Below are 17,097 nucleotides of genomic sequence, written 5' to 3'. Positions count from 1 at the left end.
ACAGTACTGCTTAAGATTTAAGTGCTAAAAAAAGAAAAAAATCAGTTCATATAATACAAAATCCTTAAATGCCGTCAAATTTTGCTCGTAAAAACTGCATAGTCTCGTGTAACCAAAGAATGTCACGCTCTGTGTATTTTTAAACTTGAACCCCCACCCTCTCGCCCCTCCTCTCGCCGTCTGTTATGCATTCATGTCTGACATCTGTCTGTTTGTTAGCGGCAAAGTGAAAGCCAATTTTGAATGGGACCTCTCCCTTGCTCTCATCCCCAACTCGGAATGGGTGTATCAGATAGAATAAACATTAACTGGACTCCTATAATCACCTCAAGGTGTTTCTCATTGTGTTTTGACAAATAGTTGTCCACAACAGGGTTCTATTTTATATAGTTTTATATATTTGATTTCCTAATCAAAGAAATTGCTAAATATTTTCTTTTACTTACATTTTTAATATTTTTATGTCATTGTAGTTTATGTTTTAAATATGGTTTGTTTGGTTTTTTTTACTTTAAAAGAAAATGATTTTGTTCTAATACCTGCATACATTTGGCTTTGTGGCCCCAACTCTGAGAATTTGTGTCAGACATTCTAATGATATGTACGGGAATGATTGTGACTGTTTAATTTGTTGTTGATGCTCATGACGCCTCGCTTATAGGAAATACTGTACAAAAGTGTTCAAAATGTTCAAAGAACCAAGATTAAAATGGTCATAATTAATGTTTTGCTAATAAGTCTTTGAACCCTTATTCGGGATAGCCTGACCCCGGCGTTGCCACGGGGGCCCCGTGCTGCCTTGCACTGCCGTTGGGAAGCCACGTTCATTGTGATTGATGTGCGGCGGTGCAGCTTCGAGCTTGGGTGTAAAAACCTGTCTGTCCGCTTTAAGTGATTAGCATCCAGCTAGCCATTCCATCTGTTACCCCCAGCCCTGTTTAATTAATGAACTTTCTTTTTCCACCCTGCAGCCAGCCAATGCAACACTAAAGAAAAAGCTGTTGGCCCTCTCAGGTTATCCAAATGGATGCGCGTTCTTGCACCCCCCCACCGTCCTCAATGGGCGCGTACTCATTGATTAGTTATGTTTTGTTTTCCCCTCTTTTGTCTCAGGGTTCTTGAAGGGAGGGTTAATGAGCTTTCCTGGCAAGCTGTAGTGCTTGGAATCTGGGGATAAATGGGAATAATTTTGTTGTTTTTTGTTTTGTTTTTTGTGACGGACTTGGCAGGGATGTGAAGCCTCGTGCCACCATGTGTGTTTGTGTGTGCGTGAATGATGATGTGAGTTTGTTTGGATGCGAATGAATGGCTTTGAGGCGGGGTGTATTGCATTTCATCCCTGCTGGTCCATTATTCCTCTTCAGAAGCAGAGGATCTGGAACACTCTTTAACAGTCGGTCCTGTCACTATTCATCTTCCAGCCATCTCAACAAAACTCTTGTCCTGTCCTCCTTTTAACACCAAGTTGTCCCTCTTTCTTTCCTTTTATGTCCCTTCTTCCTTCCGTGTCTCTTTGCTACAAGGCAGTGGACAGCCCTTTGTGCAGAAAAAGCTGCCCTCTTTTGTTTGCGCGGCCTTTTTTATCCTTGTGCTAATCGCCATGGTCGTGTGCCTGAGTTGGACCCCATATTTCACGCTCGGCTCTCCTTTGTTTGACACACCGCCCCTGATAAGAATCCCAATTCTAGGGCCTCTCTGATATTGAAATCCAACAGCGGCGTAGAAAGAGCCTTCAATCATCCATTATCTGTGCTCCAGTGATTACCATTCAATCTCCCAGGGTCCAGGCTCCTCATCACTGGCCCCACAGCCGAGGCCGTCCCCTGAAAGAACCTGCATCCCTTAACGCCTGTGTCTCATTCAAGCATATCCATAGATATTTTTGATGCCGTCTCCAGACAGCGCCACGTTGAATGCTGCAGGGAAATGTCAGTGAAATGTCACTCATCGCTCTCCGCTGGAATCTCTCGCTCTTTGATGTGTAGCAGGCTTTTCTGGGACTCTTGTGAAGACACCTTCTGACATTATTGGGCGTCTTTGTCCCTAAATAGCCATTACATTTTCAAATCTTTTTATTGGTTCTCAGACCAGACTGGCTCTTTTTTTTCACATAAGACTGTGCTTTTAATGTTGCAGACTTAATTGGCTGTTTTAAGAAGGAATTAGTTGATTATTTATAAGTTGCGCATTAATTTCTCTTCAAATGGTTCAAAGGCACTGTCTGCTCCTCCGCTGGCCTGTGGCCATTGTTCTCTTTCAGAGGGTGTCCTTGTGCCTCGCAGCATTTGCATTTTTGCACTAAATGGAATTTTCTGCATTGACAGACAGGCAAAGGCAAACAAAGCAATAATAATAAATACAAAAAAAAAACATTTAAGTGCGCATTGCTGTGCATTGTTTGCTTCCTCTTACAGCAAGCAGCCTTTGATGTGTTAATACTGAGATTCTGCGTTTCATTGTTAAGTGGTGGCTTTGGTTGAAAGAGAAGCAATGAGAAATATTGGGCAGATCTTACAGTGTCACTGCACTGCAACAGGCTGTAATCAAATTGAGTGTGTTGTTGAACAAAAAGAGACTATTGTTAGTTGTTGAAGCATCTGGTAGTGGCATCCACTGTGCCTCTTTTGGTCATACACTATAACTTTGATTTGAATGTCTCCACATACCATAATTAGCAATTTTCTTTTAATACTTCACCTGGGACTTGTATGTTTAAAAAAAGAAAAATGTAAACGAGGCCCTTTGCTACAGACATCTACTTATCCTGCACTGTGTTTAGACACTTGGCAGCTCTTGGTATCTTTGTGTAATGTAGCTTGCACATCTTCATTAGTTATGTATAGCTTCTAATTACTATTGATGAGACTCTAGCTGATTTGGGTACAAATCTATAGCTTTTGTTATTCTAATGAGTGTTATTTACCCTCAGATCTTCAAGCCAGGGGGCTTTGGAACGAGGCTTTGTGCATGTAGATATAGCCTGGCCTGCTCTAGCTACACCCACTTGTTTTTGTATCTGCCGACTTTGACAAAATCCAGTTTCCCTCCCCCCACATCGTCGTCCGTCTGCGTGGATGTATAGCACTTCCCGCTACTCCATCTGTTTTTGTCGAGCCCTGAAAAGGTCCATTATAATCTGCAGGATGCACAGTTGACGTGCTGCGAGCTACGCCTCAACCAATCAAGGCAGTGCGTCGAACTTAGACCATGAATCCGAGGGGCCCTAACCCCCCCCCCTCCAAGTTCACATTTGATTATGTGGGGTCTCTGTCAGAGATCTTCAGTTGAACAAGTTTTTATAACAACATTGTCTCCATCGTCCCTGTTCCTTATGAAAGCGTCCACTCTGAATGGGGGTCCATGCATGCCCACTGGATGATGGCAGGCTCCTGATTAACCCTGGAGTGACTAGCTAATGTCATTGAAGGAGGGCCACCTGGCTGTGAGACTGTACAGTCAGCTGCCACTGAAGGGCCAGAATAGGAGACGACCAGGTGTTGGGCTGCAGCCCCCCTAATTGTTGCCATGTAATAGCCTGCTTGACTGCACAATATAGCCCAGGGGCGAGGATTAGGAAAAAGCTGTTGCCAACACAGAAGTCTATTTTCTTTTTAGCCTTAGGTTCAGTGTGTGGGTTTCTCTCGACGCGCATGCTTATGTGTGCACACATGCATACATCTTGCTATACTGTCGCCCTCATCCCTTGCAAACATAGCAAGTAGAAGACAGAGCTTCATTTTTGGCTACCTTCCAACGGTGAACGGAAAACCCGTCCACTCTTCACGACAACTAAAGCCATATGATACGACACTAAATATATATGGACATATACTACATATATTAAAAAAAATATATTAAATATCACTCAGAAATAATATGTATAAGTTCATTGTGCAGGATCTATTTTCTCAACAAAAGTTCTGAAATATCATCCGTGGACTGAGTTGTCCGGGGTTGCAGTTTCATGGACGAGTTGTCCTACAATCCCTTCCAGCCCATATAACTCCATGCTTCTTTTCACACCGTGATTGCAATAATGTAACGTTTCATCCATTGAAGGTAATTTGACTAATCATTGAAAGGAAAAGTATTTGTATTGCATAGTTGACCCATAAAAAGAGAAGCCGATATTCACACCTCTTGACAAAATAGTATGTGCACAGTCCAGTCCGTTATTTTTAGAATGGATTTGGATTTCATTGGAATAACAACAAGATCGACTGAAATATGTCAAAAATGCAAATACAGAGGCAAATGAAATCCCTCTTGTCCCACAGTAACTAAGCCTGTTCTGTTTATCTACCTCGGATATGTAACCTAGCGCTAATAATTATCATTCCCACTAAATGCCTGGCATTTCACATAAGGCCAGGCAGCCTAATTGGTCCAATGAACCTTTCACATAAGGGGCAATGAAGGAACAAGACACTTTATATGCCACATGTCTTGGCGGTGAAGTAGACGGAGATGCTTGGCGTTAATGCATCACGGTTATTGTGTTGCAGATGCCACAAGCATCATTAAAATTGCAGAAGGCCTCAGTTCATTTTGTTTTAATATTTTATTAGACCTTGTCTGAGCAGTGGTATTGTAGGGTTAAAATCTGAGTCATTTCGCATGGCCCAAGGTTGGCTTTTTGCGCTTGCAATTTAAGTCTCATCCTGGTTGTCTCAAGGTGTCAAACACGTTCCAGAATATCAAGGTGCTCTGGTAGGCACTCGCTTATTCAGGTGAGTACAGGTGGGCTGAATGTGTAGCTCGAGAGAATCCATGAAGTTGTAAGTTTTATTTGCAAAGTTGAAAGAAAGAAAGAAAAGGTGGAATTTCTTCAAAGTACGCAGATGGATCTGAAACGCAATCTTGCATCGCCGTGCCCTTTCCTGTTTCATCTTTGACTTTTTATTAAAAGTTCAAATTGAGATCAGATAGATGCTGTTGCTCGCCTGTCGTGACTCTAAACAATTCAAATTTCAGGAACTGGAAGACGAATATGACGCATATTCACCCCAGATAGCTCATAAGATGCCCACCTTTGTCCTGACCTAATAATGTTTCCAGAGGTTTTCAGACATTCGTGTCACTCTGGCCATCGTCACTGACAAAGGAGACCTTGAGAGAGAACTCTCACCCAGCCACTCACCGAACTGTATCTGTTAATCTTCATCCCTATCAGCCTTTTGTAGCTCATCTTATTATGACTTTCTGTTAATACACAGTGGAGGCCTGTGTGACTGTCTGGCTATAATGGGTCTGTGTTTGATTAATCATGTCGATCCTTTGTGTTTCACATCTAAGGCTGCTGTGTTAGGACTCATCAATGGAGGCCAGAGTCCTTTTGAAAAGGAGATTGGTTACAGACTCCGCTCATCTGAATACACAAGCCCGGTGGGCTTTGATGACAGTCGTGTTGTGTTGAACAAACCACGCTACAACAAATGATGACATCACCAGGTATCTTATGGCTATTCCGCGTCTCTAGTTGGGTGTGAAAGTGACTTGCCACTTTCCCATTTATATTCTGTGAAGTCCCAACGATCAGTTGGTTCCAACTAAGTCGAAAAGGTCAACATTGACCTTAGTGCAGGTGCTGCTCCGATGATTTGTTATGAAGCAGAAATCGATTTTTAGTGTCCCCCAGAGGAATGGTGGGCTGCCAGAGACTTGAGAAAATGGGTGACTACTTCCTGCAGTCACGTCGTAAATAACCCGGTCATGCCAGCTAGCCGACATCAGATTTGGTCTGCAGCTGTGGCAAACCTGCGTGAAATCACTGATGGGCAGTGATGATGTCACAGGTTAGGAGTGATGTCACAGCCATAACTCCCCGTCCCGCTGTCTGAATGCCAGATGGACGGTAGAGAGGTGTGGAGGTTGGAGCTTAGAAAGCTCTTGCTGTGGGAAAGCTACCCCTCAGGAGGTGTCATTAACCTGGGCTTACGGTTTGACCTGACTCCTTAGGGGCTCGCGAGCTCCAGTTTCCTGAACCCACTAATTAGGCTACTTGTAAAAAAAGAAAAAAAAAACTCTGAAACCGGCTTTTCCTCCAGAGCATCTGATGTTGTGTCTCACCTCGAAAATGGACACACAAACACCTCCATTCATCATAATGCATCCGTGACACATTTAGGCGGTTTCTGTGCTGGCGCTACAGCTGTCCACAGTAAAAAGCTGTTTAATGAGACACCAAAGTTTGAGTAGCTGCTAAAATGGGAACAACACACACATACGCAGCCATACATACATGCACACTATGCAATCAGCCTACTGTCTGCTTTCTATCATACACACTCGCACTTCATCCATCTCAATCTGTTGTTCTTTCCCACCTTGCCATTATTCCTGCAGCCAGCTTTATTGCCACATTCACTCCCCCTGTCCCGGTCTTTCTTTCTCCCCATATCTCTCCCTCTAAATGTCTCTGTCTTCCTCCCCATTTTCCCATAATCACCTCACACCTCTGAGGGCCTCTGCTGAGACGAGCTTCACACCTCAGTCCTCGCTGTGACAACAGGTACCGCTGGCACTCACCGCCCGGCCTCTCTCCAATCAACACCTGCTCTGCTTTATCTCTTTCTTTCCTCCCTCTTTTCCATCTTTCCCCCTCCCTCCTTCCCATTTCTTCTTTCATTCTCCATAGTTGTATTCCCTTGTTTTTAGTAGCCCAGATAATATGTTCATGGCACACTCCTTTTATTTCCCCCCACCTGATTTCACTGCTATTCTGACGTTTTTCCAGACCAACAGTGCACCCATATGCCATCGTATGGATTCGTAAATGCCGGTGCCTCACTGCAGTGGCACTGTTATACCTTGTTATTTTGAACCCATTTATTCCTATACACTTGGTAGCATTCATTGCTTCACCGTAAGTTATTTCAACGACTAAAAGCATGATGCATATGAGAGTCATTAAGATCATCAGACTTTGCCGTAATTCTTTATTTTACTTGTATTTTTGCCACTTGTGTGCACTGGGTCAACAATGCTGCGCGAGATGCACGCATGACATACTGAGATAGGGTGTCATGTCTGACAACAAAAATCACAATGACAACATCTGGTTTTCACCAGCACACAGACCACTCACACACCCCTCCCAAATAAAACCATGTCCTTCTCAACAGGCCAATTATGTGGCTGCTGGAAGTCAATGGCACTATGAGCTACTCCTGAGTTCCTCTCCTCACCAAGGTCAAGCTGATTGGTCCAGCTAAATGGGCAGATGTGGAGCTAAGAGAGGAGGGAGGGGAGCAGGTCAAGCACCTTCAAGGCCCCCCTCCACATCAACTCAAAACTGTCCCTCTTCACTGAGAAGAGCCCCCTTTAACCAGAACGTTCTACAAACAGGATTAACCTTGACTGCTGCCACGGAGGCCTGAGGAACATCAGAGTGGTTATGTCGTCGCAAAGATTTTACTTTTCTTTTATTTCTAAAAACATAAAATTGTGCTGCTTCGGAAGTTGGTCCTGTTGACTGCATGTCAACAAGAAATCCCTCATTAGAAAAGCAGTTGTCACACTGCATTGCTTGCAAGGTTGTTTTTTTCCCCCCACATTATTGCTCTTTTTTATGATGAAACCTAATTAAGTGACGTGCAGCCACCAGTCAAATTGATAAATGCAGCTTTGAAACTATGCACAACCTATGACTTGGAAGTGGATAGAATCGGAGCTTAGATAGTGAAACGTAAGTATGGGGGTGCTTTAAGACCCCTTCTAATTCTTCTTGGCCTAATCTGAACCTCCCCTCCATCTGATCATTTCAAGAGATTAGACTGTGTGTGTGTGCATCACTGTTGCTATCCGTCTTATCAGTGTTAATGTTAGTCATGGTGTAAATCTTACGCTATAAAACAAAGTTCCTGTGTAATCCCTAAATAGTCTCATTCAGTGTTCTCTCAATACGACTCTGGCATTTTCAGGGTTTATCATGAAAACAAAAGTGTATTCACATTATACTCTCAGCTTTGCAAACACCCACATGACAAATATCATTGTCACATTAAGAGCACAGCATTAATAATTGCTTGAAAGTCTAGTTTTTGCATCAAGGGGATACACACACATCTTCATTTCGCCTTCAGGATGACACAATCTGCCAGTGTTGAGAAAACTGAATGTTTCCATTCGAGGCACCTTTTAGTAAAGGATTGCTTCCTGAAGCCACCATGCATAATCGCCCCTGCTGGCTGTGTGTGTTTAAAGGCTCTGCGTGTTTGAAAGATGTCGAGTGTGTGTCAGGGGCCAGTGGTGACGTGAGGATTTTAGTCAGCGGGGACACCCATGAACACAAAGACTCGGGCCGGATAGTCAGGATGCTGCTCTCCAGAGAGACGCCGGTTCAGAGGTCAACTTGGGCTCTTTTGGGGGAAGCGTGTGTGTGGGATGGAGGGTGCTCCTACGCTCCTTGAATCCCTGCGTGAGCGCAAGCACCGGTGTGAGAGCATGTGTGCGCTTGCGTGTGTTGGGTCAGGTCACGTGCAACACAGCGATGGATCCCAGTGGACAGGCATTTTTAGGACCCGGTCCCTGTGGATGCTGGGAGAAAAAGGGAGAGAGATGATGATGAGCTTTGGTGGCGGTTGGCCGAATGGGGTCCAGTGGGGATGGAGCAGCCTGCTAATGAAGAGCCATCTGAGGCCTCCATTCACCTTGAACATGGGCCACTGCAGCTGCCCTGACCTTGGCTTTGATCCACAAAGCTGCTTGACCCCCCACCATTCCCCAGGAGCCACTCCCTTGCCATCTGGACAGCATGCATGCATATGTATACATATGTGCACACACCCAATGATGCATATGTATGTACACGTATGTGGAGCCTTATATACACTCACATTTGTCTGCACAGGTATAAGCAGTGGGTGTCTGAGGTCGTGCCTTTCTAAAGCTCGCCCTCAGCCTTTGTCACCAGAGAGGACAAAAGAAGGACGGCAAGCAGAGGACAGGATGATGAAGGACACATAAACACATTCTCCCAAATGTGCAGGTGATATCCCTGACTATAGCGTCTCTTCTCTTTATAGCATCCACTAATGCCCAAACCTCATATCCTCATGTTTGATGACCACCATATCTCCAAATATCAGTCTCCTAACTAAAGTTGTTTTACATTAAGTCTGACCAGGGAGTTTTATTTTTTTCCTCCCTTCGTTACTATCGCCATGGTCTCCACGCTTCATAGACATTACATTGGTTTCCTTCTTCTCTCTAATAGGAATGCAGCCACTTGGAACGCAGGGGTTCCTTGGAAATTCCCAAAGTGGTGCTCGACACTCTCCTCCCAGACGCTTGCTTGTCTTGCTGTTCCACCCAGTTCAGCTGTAAATGACAGTTATGTCACGGGTGACTGGAATTGCAGTCCATCTGTGGAAATGTAGACCTGTCTGAATTTTCCTCTTTAGATATCATCCCTGCTTTTATGAGGAATTTTATGGGTGCAGAATGGAGCGGAGCGCTCTCAAGACAGGGGCATTTCTAACAGGTTACCTTTTCAAATAGTTCAAGGTCTTGTAATGTTGCGGTCTTACCTTTCCAGCATCATAACCCTGAACCATTGTCAACCACTCTTTAGCTGTAGTTGCAGATTACTGTATTTCCCCCACCTGAAGTAGGTCAGTGTCAATGGGTTGTGGTGTCCATGGCATGGACACAGCCTTTGCGTCACAGCTCTGGACGTGTCCCTTGATTAAGTTACTGCACTGAGGGAGCAGCATCTGTGCATATGCAGGGGAACAAGCTGTGCCCATGGCTTAGTAATTAGAGGCAAGCACAAAAATGAGAGTGTGCGGGAGAGACGGCAAGATTACCCCTCACGGCGCATCAGGTCTGATTTCTGTGCAGCAATTTTTTTTTTTTTTTTTACCCAGCAGATAGCATCGTACATTTACTTAAGTGAGCTGATGATGGCTCTCGCTTTCACTCATCCAAAATACCTTTTATTAGTCTCCCTCCCTCACCACATGTCTTTCTGCACCGCCGCCTCCCATATTTTTCCCATCTTTTGATAATTCCACACCATCTCCCTTCATTTTATCCTTTGAAGTTCTTTTCTTTTTTCTTTTCTTTTTCTCACCCACTATAATCCATTTGTCTTACTTGGGTAGAGGGCAGCGGAAGGAAGTGGTGGAGGAGAGGCGTGTGTCAGAGTCGGGGAGAGCGTCTGCTCCAGCTGGAGTCAATATTTGCTTTAGGAATCTCAATAACAGGCCTGCAGTCATCTGCATCTCTGATAATGGACAGCCATATGGCTCTATTGACCCACGCTGTGCCGAGGTTCTCTCTCCCCATCCCTCCTTGTTTTTCCTTTCTCTGCTCCCTTCTAAGTTTTTCACACTTCTTGCCATCAGTTCCCGCCTTCTTTATTTTGTTATCCACTTGTCACCTCTGCATCCACATTTGGGTTTTTTTGTGTTTTGTTTTTTGCTTTTTCCTTCTGTCTGGCCTCCACAAAACCCTGGATATGACCCACCACACAGAGCTGTGACCCAAGTTACCATGGCAGCAGAGCCTGGTATGCCCACTCTTTGTCCAACACTGTTTCCAGCAAGTGACAGAAAACAGTGACGTTGCATGTCTGGCTAAGGCTGGAAGACGGTGATGGATCTCATGGGGGGTGATTTCTGTGCAGAATAGTCAATTAGATAAAGGATATTAGTCTAAAAACTGAGAGGCAAGTTTTACAGTCCATTTATTTATTTATTTATTTATTTTTGTCTGCCTTCTCTTGAGGTTGGAAGTGTTGGATTGTGTTTTAATGGATCTCTTGCTGTTTTGTTTTTTCTTCCCTGAATCATATCTCTGTGTCGAATACATGCAGGAAAATGCTAAAACATATCACAAAGCACCTTGCAGGGTTGAATTGTAGTTATTCACTATTAAAATGTCGAACATATCTGCATTTCTGGAAAATATTTCCATGCATGTAAATGTATAGATATTTATTTATTTTGAGAGATAACACCGGCAGAGTTTTAAATTTGGGAATTAAGTGATAAAAAATTATATATGAGGAAAAAATTATAATACCATTCTTAAACACGTCTATAAGTATCACACAATTAAATTATTCATTCTCATTAAGCAATGTTCATTAAAATAGCAATTCACGCCTGGATTTGCATCTTGCTAAAATATTAAACTCTTGCAGTAAATAATAAAAAGTGAGACCCGAGGGTGGTGTACTGCTCCCACTCTTTCATTTTCTTGTGTTGCGTTTGCATGTTGTATTTATGTATCTCTAGGTTTTCCCAGGGTACTCTGGTTTCCTCTAACCGTTAAAACACATGCACTCTAATATCAAGTATGAATCTTCACCTGTCGTCGGCGGGGAGGAGCGTCGGCACCCCCTGAACCTCAGTTGGTTTAAGCAATATAAAAGATGAACTGATTTTAAAAGGTGATGCCTGCGGCTTTTTCACACCACGTGTCTAAATACAAACGGGTCCTCTTCTATTCGGTGACTTCGCCCTGGCTTATTTTTGCCCTCTGTATATTTCCACCTCTCCAAGCAGCTTGGCCACCAAACCCCTCTGGTGTGTCCCCGGCTCAGGTGCCCGTCATCCCTTGTTTGCCACGGTTCCCCTCAAAGCCATTGGTCATGGCTGCCTGTGGCCCCTGCTGTGGCGGCATGTGCCCACTGCAGGCCGCCTGCCCAGCCACTGTCTCGTCCTATCTATCTAACCCAGACCGGAGCCTCTCGGCCCAGTCCAGCCTATCTCCGCTCGGCCTGCTCCAGCCTTGGCGACGGCGGCGGCCGCGTGTCACTCCACACTGGCATCGATAATGAGAAGAGGGGAAGAGGGGGGGGGGAGGGTTGTCGGTGTTGGGGAGCCGGAGTCGTGTTTGTTTCAGAGTGAGACTGCGCGTGTTTGTCAAGCAATTTGTCAGGTGTCGTCTGTCGAAGGAAACACGGCCACAACAGACAGCTGAGAATAATCAGGCTCATTCAGCAACATGTGCACACATACACACTCCTGAATCCCAGTGTTTACTGTCATTACGCCATCAGATAGACCTTTTTCACTTCAATAGTTTCCTCCACCACATTTTATCCAGCACTTGCCTCCATTCCACAACAGACTTAGCGCGATATATCTATGATAATCATATGATAATGGCCATCAGAATGTTTTCCGCCCTCACCCAGCTCCCATTTTCCGGGCTTATTTATTATATATTTATTTTATTTTTTTGGAGCTTTCCCATTTCAAATCCAGCCATCCATCCTGCATGCTGGCTGCCCAGGCCCCAGTCACTGCTTGTCACTCTGAATTTCAAATGGCTCCAATTTTCCCCCTGATGGCACGGAGAAGTGGCAGGCAGCACATCGGGGAGGGTGGTCCTAGACATGCCGCCTGCAGCAGGGGTTCTATTAGAGAGGAGAGAGGGAGGAGAGGCGGGAGAGGAGAGGTTTTGAGCATCACGCCAGTTGTGATGTATTCTTTCTTTCTCTTTTTTTTTTTTTATGATTATTTTGGAGACTGTGTTCTCATTTTGGGCCGGGTGGAAGGGCTGATTGTCCCATCTTTGCTTCTGGCCGTATCGCTGATGGTGGAGCCTCCTGGCCCGGTGGAGCCGCCTCTCACTCTCCCAGCTCGCTTTCATAGAATTGCTATAAAATGTAGCCACTGCTATCGCTGTTCCTAACTGTTGAATTGTGTCCGAGATGTTATGGTTAAATCACATGCAAATGTAAAACGTGTTGCCGTATTGTGTACCTTTTCCACGTGTCATTATGAATTCTCCCTTGACGCAACACAACCAGCTACGAGGAGCGGGCCCTCTACTTGGAGGCCATTGTTCAGAACCACAGGGAGGTGATGACCTTTGAAGACTTTGCCTCGCAGGTCTTCTCTCCCTCTCCTGGATACCCGATGAGTGGAACAGGTGAGAAATGAACCACCGAAGCATTTCTGTCCTCTTCCTCCTTTGTATCCACTCCACCTCATTCACTTCTCTCATTCTGTCTCACGACTCATCAGGGATGAAGTAACAAAACACAAATACTCAGATTACTGTTCAAGACTTTTACGGTGTGTGTGTATGTGTGTGGTTTTTTTTCTTCCGTTATGTAACTTTACTTCTACTTAAATACACATGCCATCTAATCTACTTCACTACTTTTAAATTCAGAAGTCACTATGAAGTAAAGCACAATTTGACATATTAATCAAACCTTTCAATCTGTTTTTTTGGAGCCAATATGTAATTTTTCAACAAAGACATTTTTCAAAAATAGTCACATTTTTCTAGATTGGCAGAAAATCAATGAGGTAAAACTATAACTAATACAAGTACACAACATCATCTGTACTTGTAATCGAGTACTTTTTGAGCAGTGTAACACTAGCGTTTACCTGAATAGAAATTCTTTTGTCCTTTTCGACCTCTGCTAAATATTGATTGCTCCCGTGAATTTTCCACTCCAGCTTTCTTCCTTCTTCTTCGTCATCTCTGTTTGGACAATTTTTCCACTTCCTCTTCCACCACACACCTGTTTGTCCCTCTTTCGTCTCCTCCTCCCGTCCCTTCATTCTCGCCACTCGTCTTCCACGCCTACGCTCGCTGATGAATATCAAACGGCGGGCCCCGGGCTCTTCACGCCGTCCGACTGACTTCAAACACTCTGCTTTCTCCACTTCCTCAAGCCCCACTCACGCTACTTTGTTCATCTCTTCTTCTTTTTTTTTTTTTTCCAAACGGCATCTTTCCGTGCAATTACTTTCCTATGAATATAAGCAGCCTTTTAAATGGCAGAGCGTGTGTGTGCGTGTGTGTGCGTGTGTGTGTGTGCGTGCGTGCGCGTGTGTGTGTGCGTGTGTATTTGTTTGTGTGTGTGTGCATGCGTGTGCACGTTTGTGGGCCTCTGTCTTCATGAGCTCATTCACCAACACTTAACAGGTCCGACCGACAAACAGCCGCTCGCGGATGTCAGCACAGCGCTCTTATCAGTCGGTGATGAATAGAATGGAAAAACGTGTCTTATCTTGTTCTTCCTACTTGTACCCGCGCTGATCGATCCGCAGCAGCACTGAAATCAATACCGGATTGCACTTTTCCACTCTATTGGATCCCGACACACTTTGTGTTTTGACAAGGAAAGCACTTCACAATGCCACACCTCTCACACCAACTTTCTACTCATTTTCAAACCTGTCAGGGTGTGTATGTTGTCAATGTGACTTAGAGTATATGAAGTTTTTCCGTCACATTTTGCGAGGAAAATGAAGTGCCTGCAATTTTTTTTTTTTTTTTTTTTCCTCCAGAATGCTTGCGTGTGTCGGACTGTCGTCACTCAGGTCACAGGTGTAATATTTAGGATGGAAATGGATGCCACATTTTTATACTGTTGGCCCATCTCTTCAGCTATATGTGTAACAACTCGTCACACTGACCTCAGGTCACACCTTCGCTCATCACCGCTTAAAGAGCGGATACTGACCATACACAAATAAAAATGACACAAAATACTAACATGATAAATGCAACTTGATACATTGATATAAAAAAGAATAATTTTAAAGCTAAATTTCAAATCATATTTTTAGACCATAATTTATCTTTGAACCTGTTCATTGCTATGAGTTGGATCTGATTCCAGCTCACTGTGGATGAAGGCAGCGTGAACGTTCAGCAGGTCACCAGTCCATCGCAGGACCAACACAACGACCACACGCACACTCACATTCACACCTATGAGCAATTTAGAGTCAACAATTAACCTTAAACGGACGATTTTGGATGCAAAGAATCCAGGGAAGCGCTGAGAAAATTAGACCACACAAAGAGCCCCAACATGAATGTGAGATTTTCACTCTATGAGGCAAGAGCACTTATCACTACATAAAAGCAACTCACATTTTTTTTACTTTAAGAGAAGTACAGTTTTATATATATATATGGATACTGAGACTGCTCCTTTACTTTGTTCTTCATGCTGCAGTGTACTTTAGATATTTTAAAGTAAAAATACATTTCTAGTCTTAATGTTACATGACCTTTTTATAAGAGCACATGTTCACTCGCACATAAAAGTGTTTGTCACCATGGATACACCAGCTCAAATATTAACAATATCACAGATCATCGTTTAATTTGTGTGATGGTTTTGAGTCGAGGTGGTGACTGAACAAAAATATTCATTTCTGTGCTTGGGTAGATTTTTCAGGTGTCTCTACTTATGTGTTCATTTTTCTGAAGAGTTTTCAATTTGACTCCCTACACTTGAAAACAAATCGTTCTCCTGCACTGTTTGCACTGGTTCATTCTTTGTTTTAACTCCTCAGAGGATAATTATACCACATACCATATTCATAGAGGCTGGAGAAGTTAAAGTTGGAGTGATTGAGTTATATCGACTGTATTTGAAAATCAACACTTATTCTTTTAAAATTAATTAATTAATTTTACACCAGTTTATTTAAATACATTTTAACATGAAACGAGGGAAGTTTATTCATGTGGTTTTTTTTATTTCTCTCTATCACAAACTGTACACTCACTGGACTTTCAACCTACTGTGTTGTTATGACTCTTACATTTTACCATAAAGGTTCAAACAGGTAACCAGCGAGCTTTGAAATTGAGATTTAAATTAAATGAAAAAGGTTGCAATCCTTCCTGCATATTTCCATGCGTTTGTTGTATTGTTAAATATTGGGAAGATGATATCTAAACTAAGCTTCTGTACGTTTGATTGAAATGACCTGAAAGGTCTTTATAGTTTAGAACATAAGAGAAGATTAGAAAAGGATTAATGGGCCAATAGGATCAATAAATCAATCACAGCTATGACAACAAATACTAACGAGCAAATATAAAAACTATTGACAAAGAGCTTTATTAAAGCAATGGCACTTGTTATGCTTTCATGTTGCACAGGAATCCCTAAAGTTCTCATCATACATTTCCATAAGCTATATTGGATAAAAGTGATATGATTGCCTACGCAGGAGGAGATTTGATCATGAACTAGATTTTAATTTTTTTCAAATCCTCAATGTCACCATACAATACATATGCACCAATGCTGCTTTATCATTTTTCAAAATTGGTAATAAAAAGGAAATTATTGTAATATAATTCCTATACATCACACTCTCATTGTCGTGTTGTGCTGAATATCGGCATGACTGTGACTTAGTTCAGTAATTATTAAAGGTGATTTAGTTAGTTGCAATTAAAAAAAAAAAAACCCACTAAACCACAAAGTCTAAAGTTCCTTCATTTTTAAATTACCAAAAGCTCCACTCATTTGCATGTATAGTTTATAATGAGAGAAACAGCTGTGAGATGGAGTTGTACATCTTTTAAACTGAATATCTGCACTAATCGAATGTGTCTTAGTTAATCGATTCTTCTGTCTGAAATATCCGTTGTATAAACTACATTACATACTTTGCACAATCAGTCATTTATTCTCTTTCTCTCCGGAGTTGTCGACACATCAAGTGGGCAGAACTTTTCTCTTTTTTTTTGGTTTCCTTCCCCTCCATTACAATGATGGATGATACATTTGAATTGGTTAATGTGGAAAAGCAGAAGCCTCCCATGAGTCCTACACTCGGGGTTTCTCATGAAGTATGAACGTCTCGGACAAAACTAACTTTCTCCTCAAGAAAACAAGCGCTTCTCTCTGTTCTTGCATCTGCATTCCATTATATCATTTCCCCTTTCATTGCAAGCAGCACGTGGCTGTCCGATAGCGAGAACACGTACAGTATATGCTGTAAATGTGCACAGTTTTTTTTCCTCTCTGGATTTACCAAACATTCTTCACCATGAACCTAATATAGGTTTTTGTTTTTTTTTAATTCAAGTTGATGCGTTTTGACCATTTGCTTGCCTGTGGCTGTTCGGTGAGATCATTTAGGACATTTTAGAGTGTCTTTGCTCGAACCCATTTAGCGCATTTCTGTGAATCTGAAGAGATGAGCATCTCTTAATGCGAGTGTGCTTCCCCTTTGAGAGGGGAGCATGAAGTAATTTCACCTTCTCCTACATGCGCTGCTGCTGATCACGTTGTGCTTCAGTGGTCAGAGGTCTTTTAAAACGATGACATCTTTTAGGGGCGTTCATGTTGCATGTGGCTCTAAA

General features: G+C 43.0%; 1 protein-coding gene across 1 annotated transcript in view; it reads left to right on the top strand.

Moving 5' to 3' along the window:
* ralgapa2 (Ral GTPase activating protein catalytic subunit alpha 2) overlaps positions 1-17,097 on the top strand; it is a 101,516-nt gene that overhangs the window by 78,260 nt on the left and 6,159 nt on the right. The window contains exon 39 of the mRNA XM_080513392.1: positions 12,767-12,888. Coding sequence (XP_080369518.1) covers positions 12,767-12,888 — 122 coding nt within the window. The remainder of the gene's footprint in view (positions 1-12,766; positions 12,889-17,097) is intronic.

Source organism: Blennius ocellaris (assembly GCF_963422515.1).
Source record: "Blennius ocellaris genome assembly, chromosome: 17".
NCBI classification, from domain to species: domain Eukaryota; kingdom Metazoa; phylum Chordata; class Actinopteri; order Blenniiformes; family Blenniidae; genus Blennius; species Blennius ocellaris.
The sequence above is the reverse complement of the archived record's forward strand: the minus strand, read 5'-3'. Positions and strand labels throughout refer to the sequence as shown.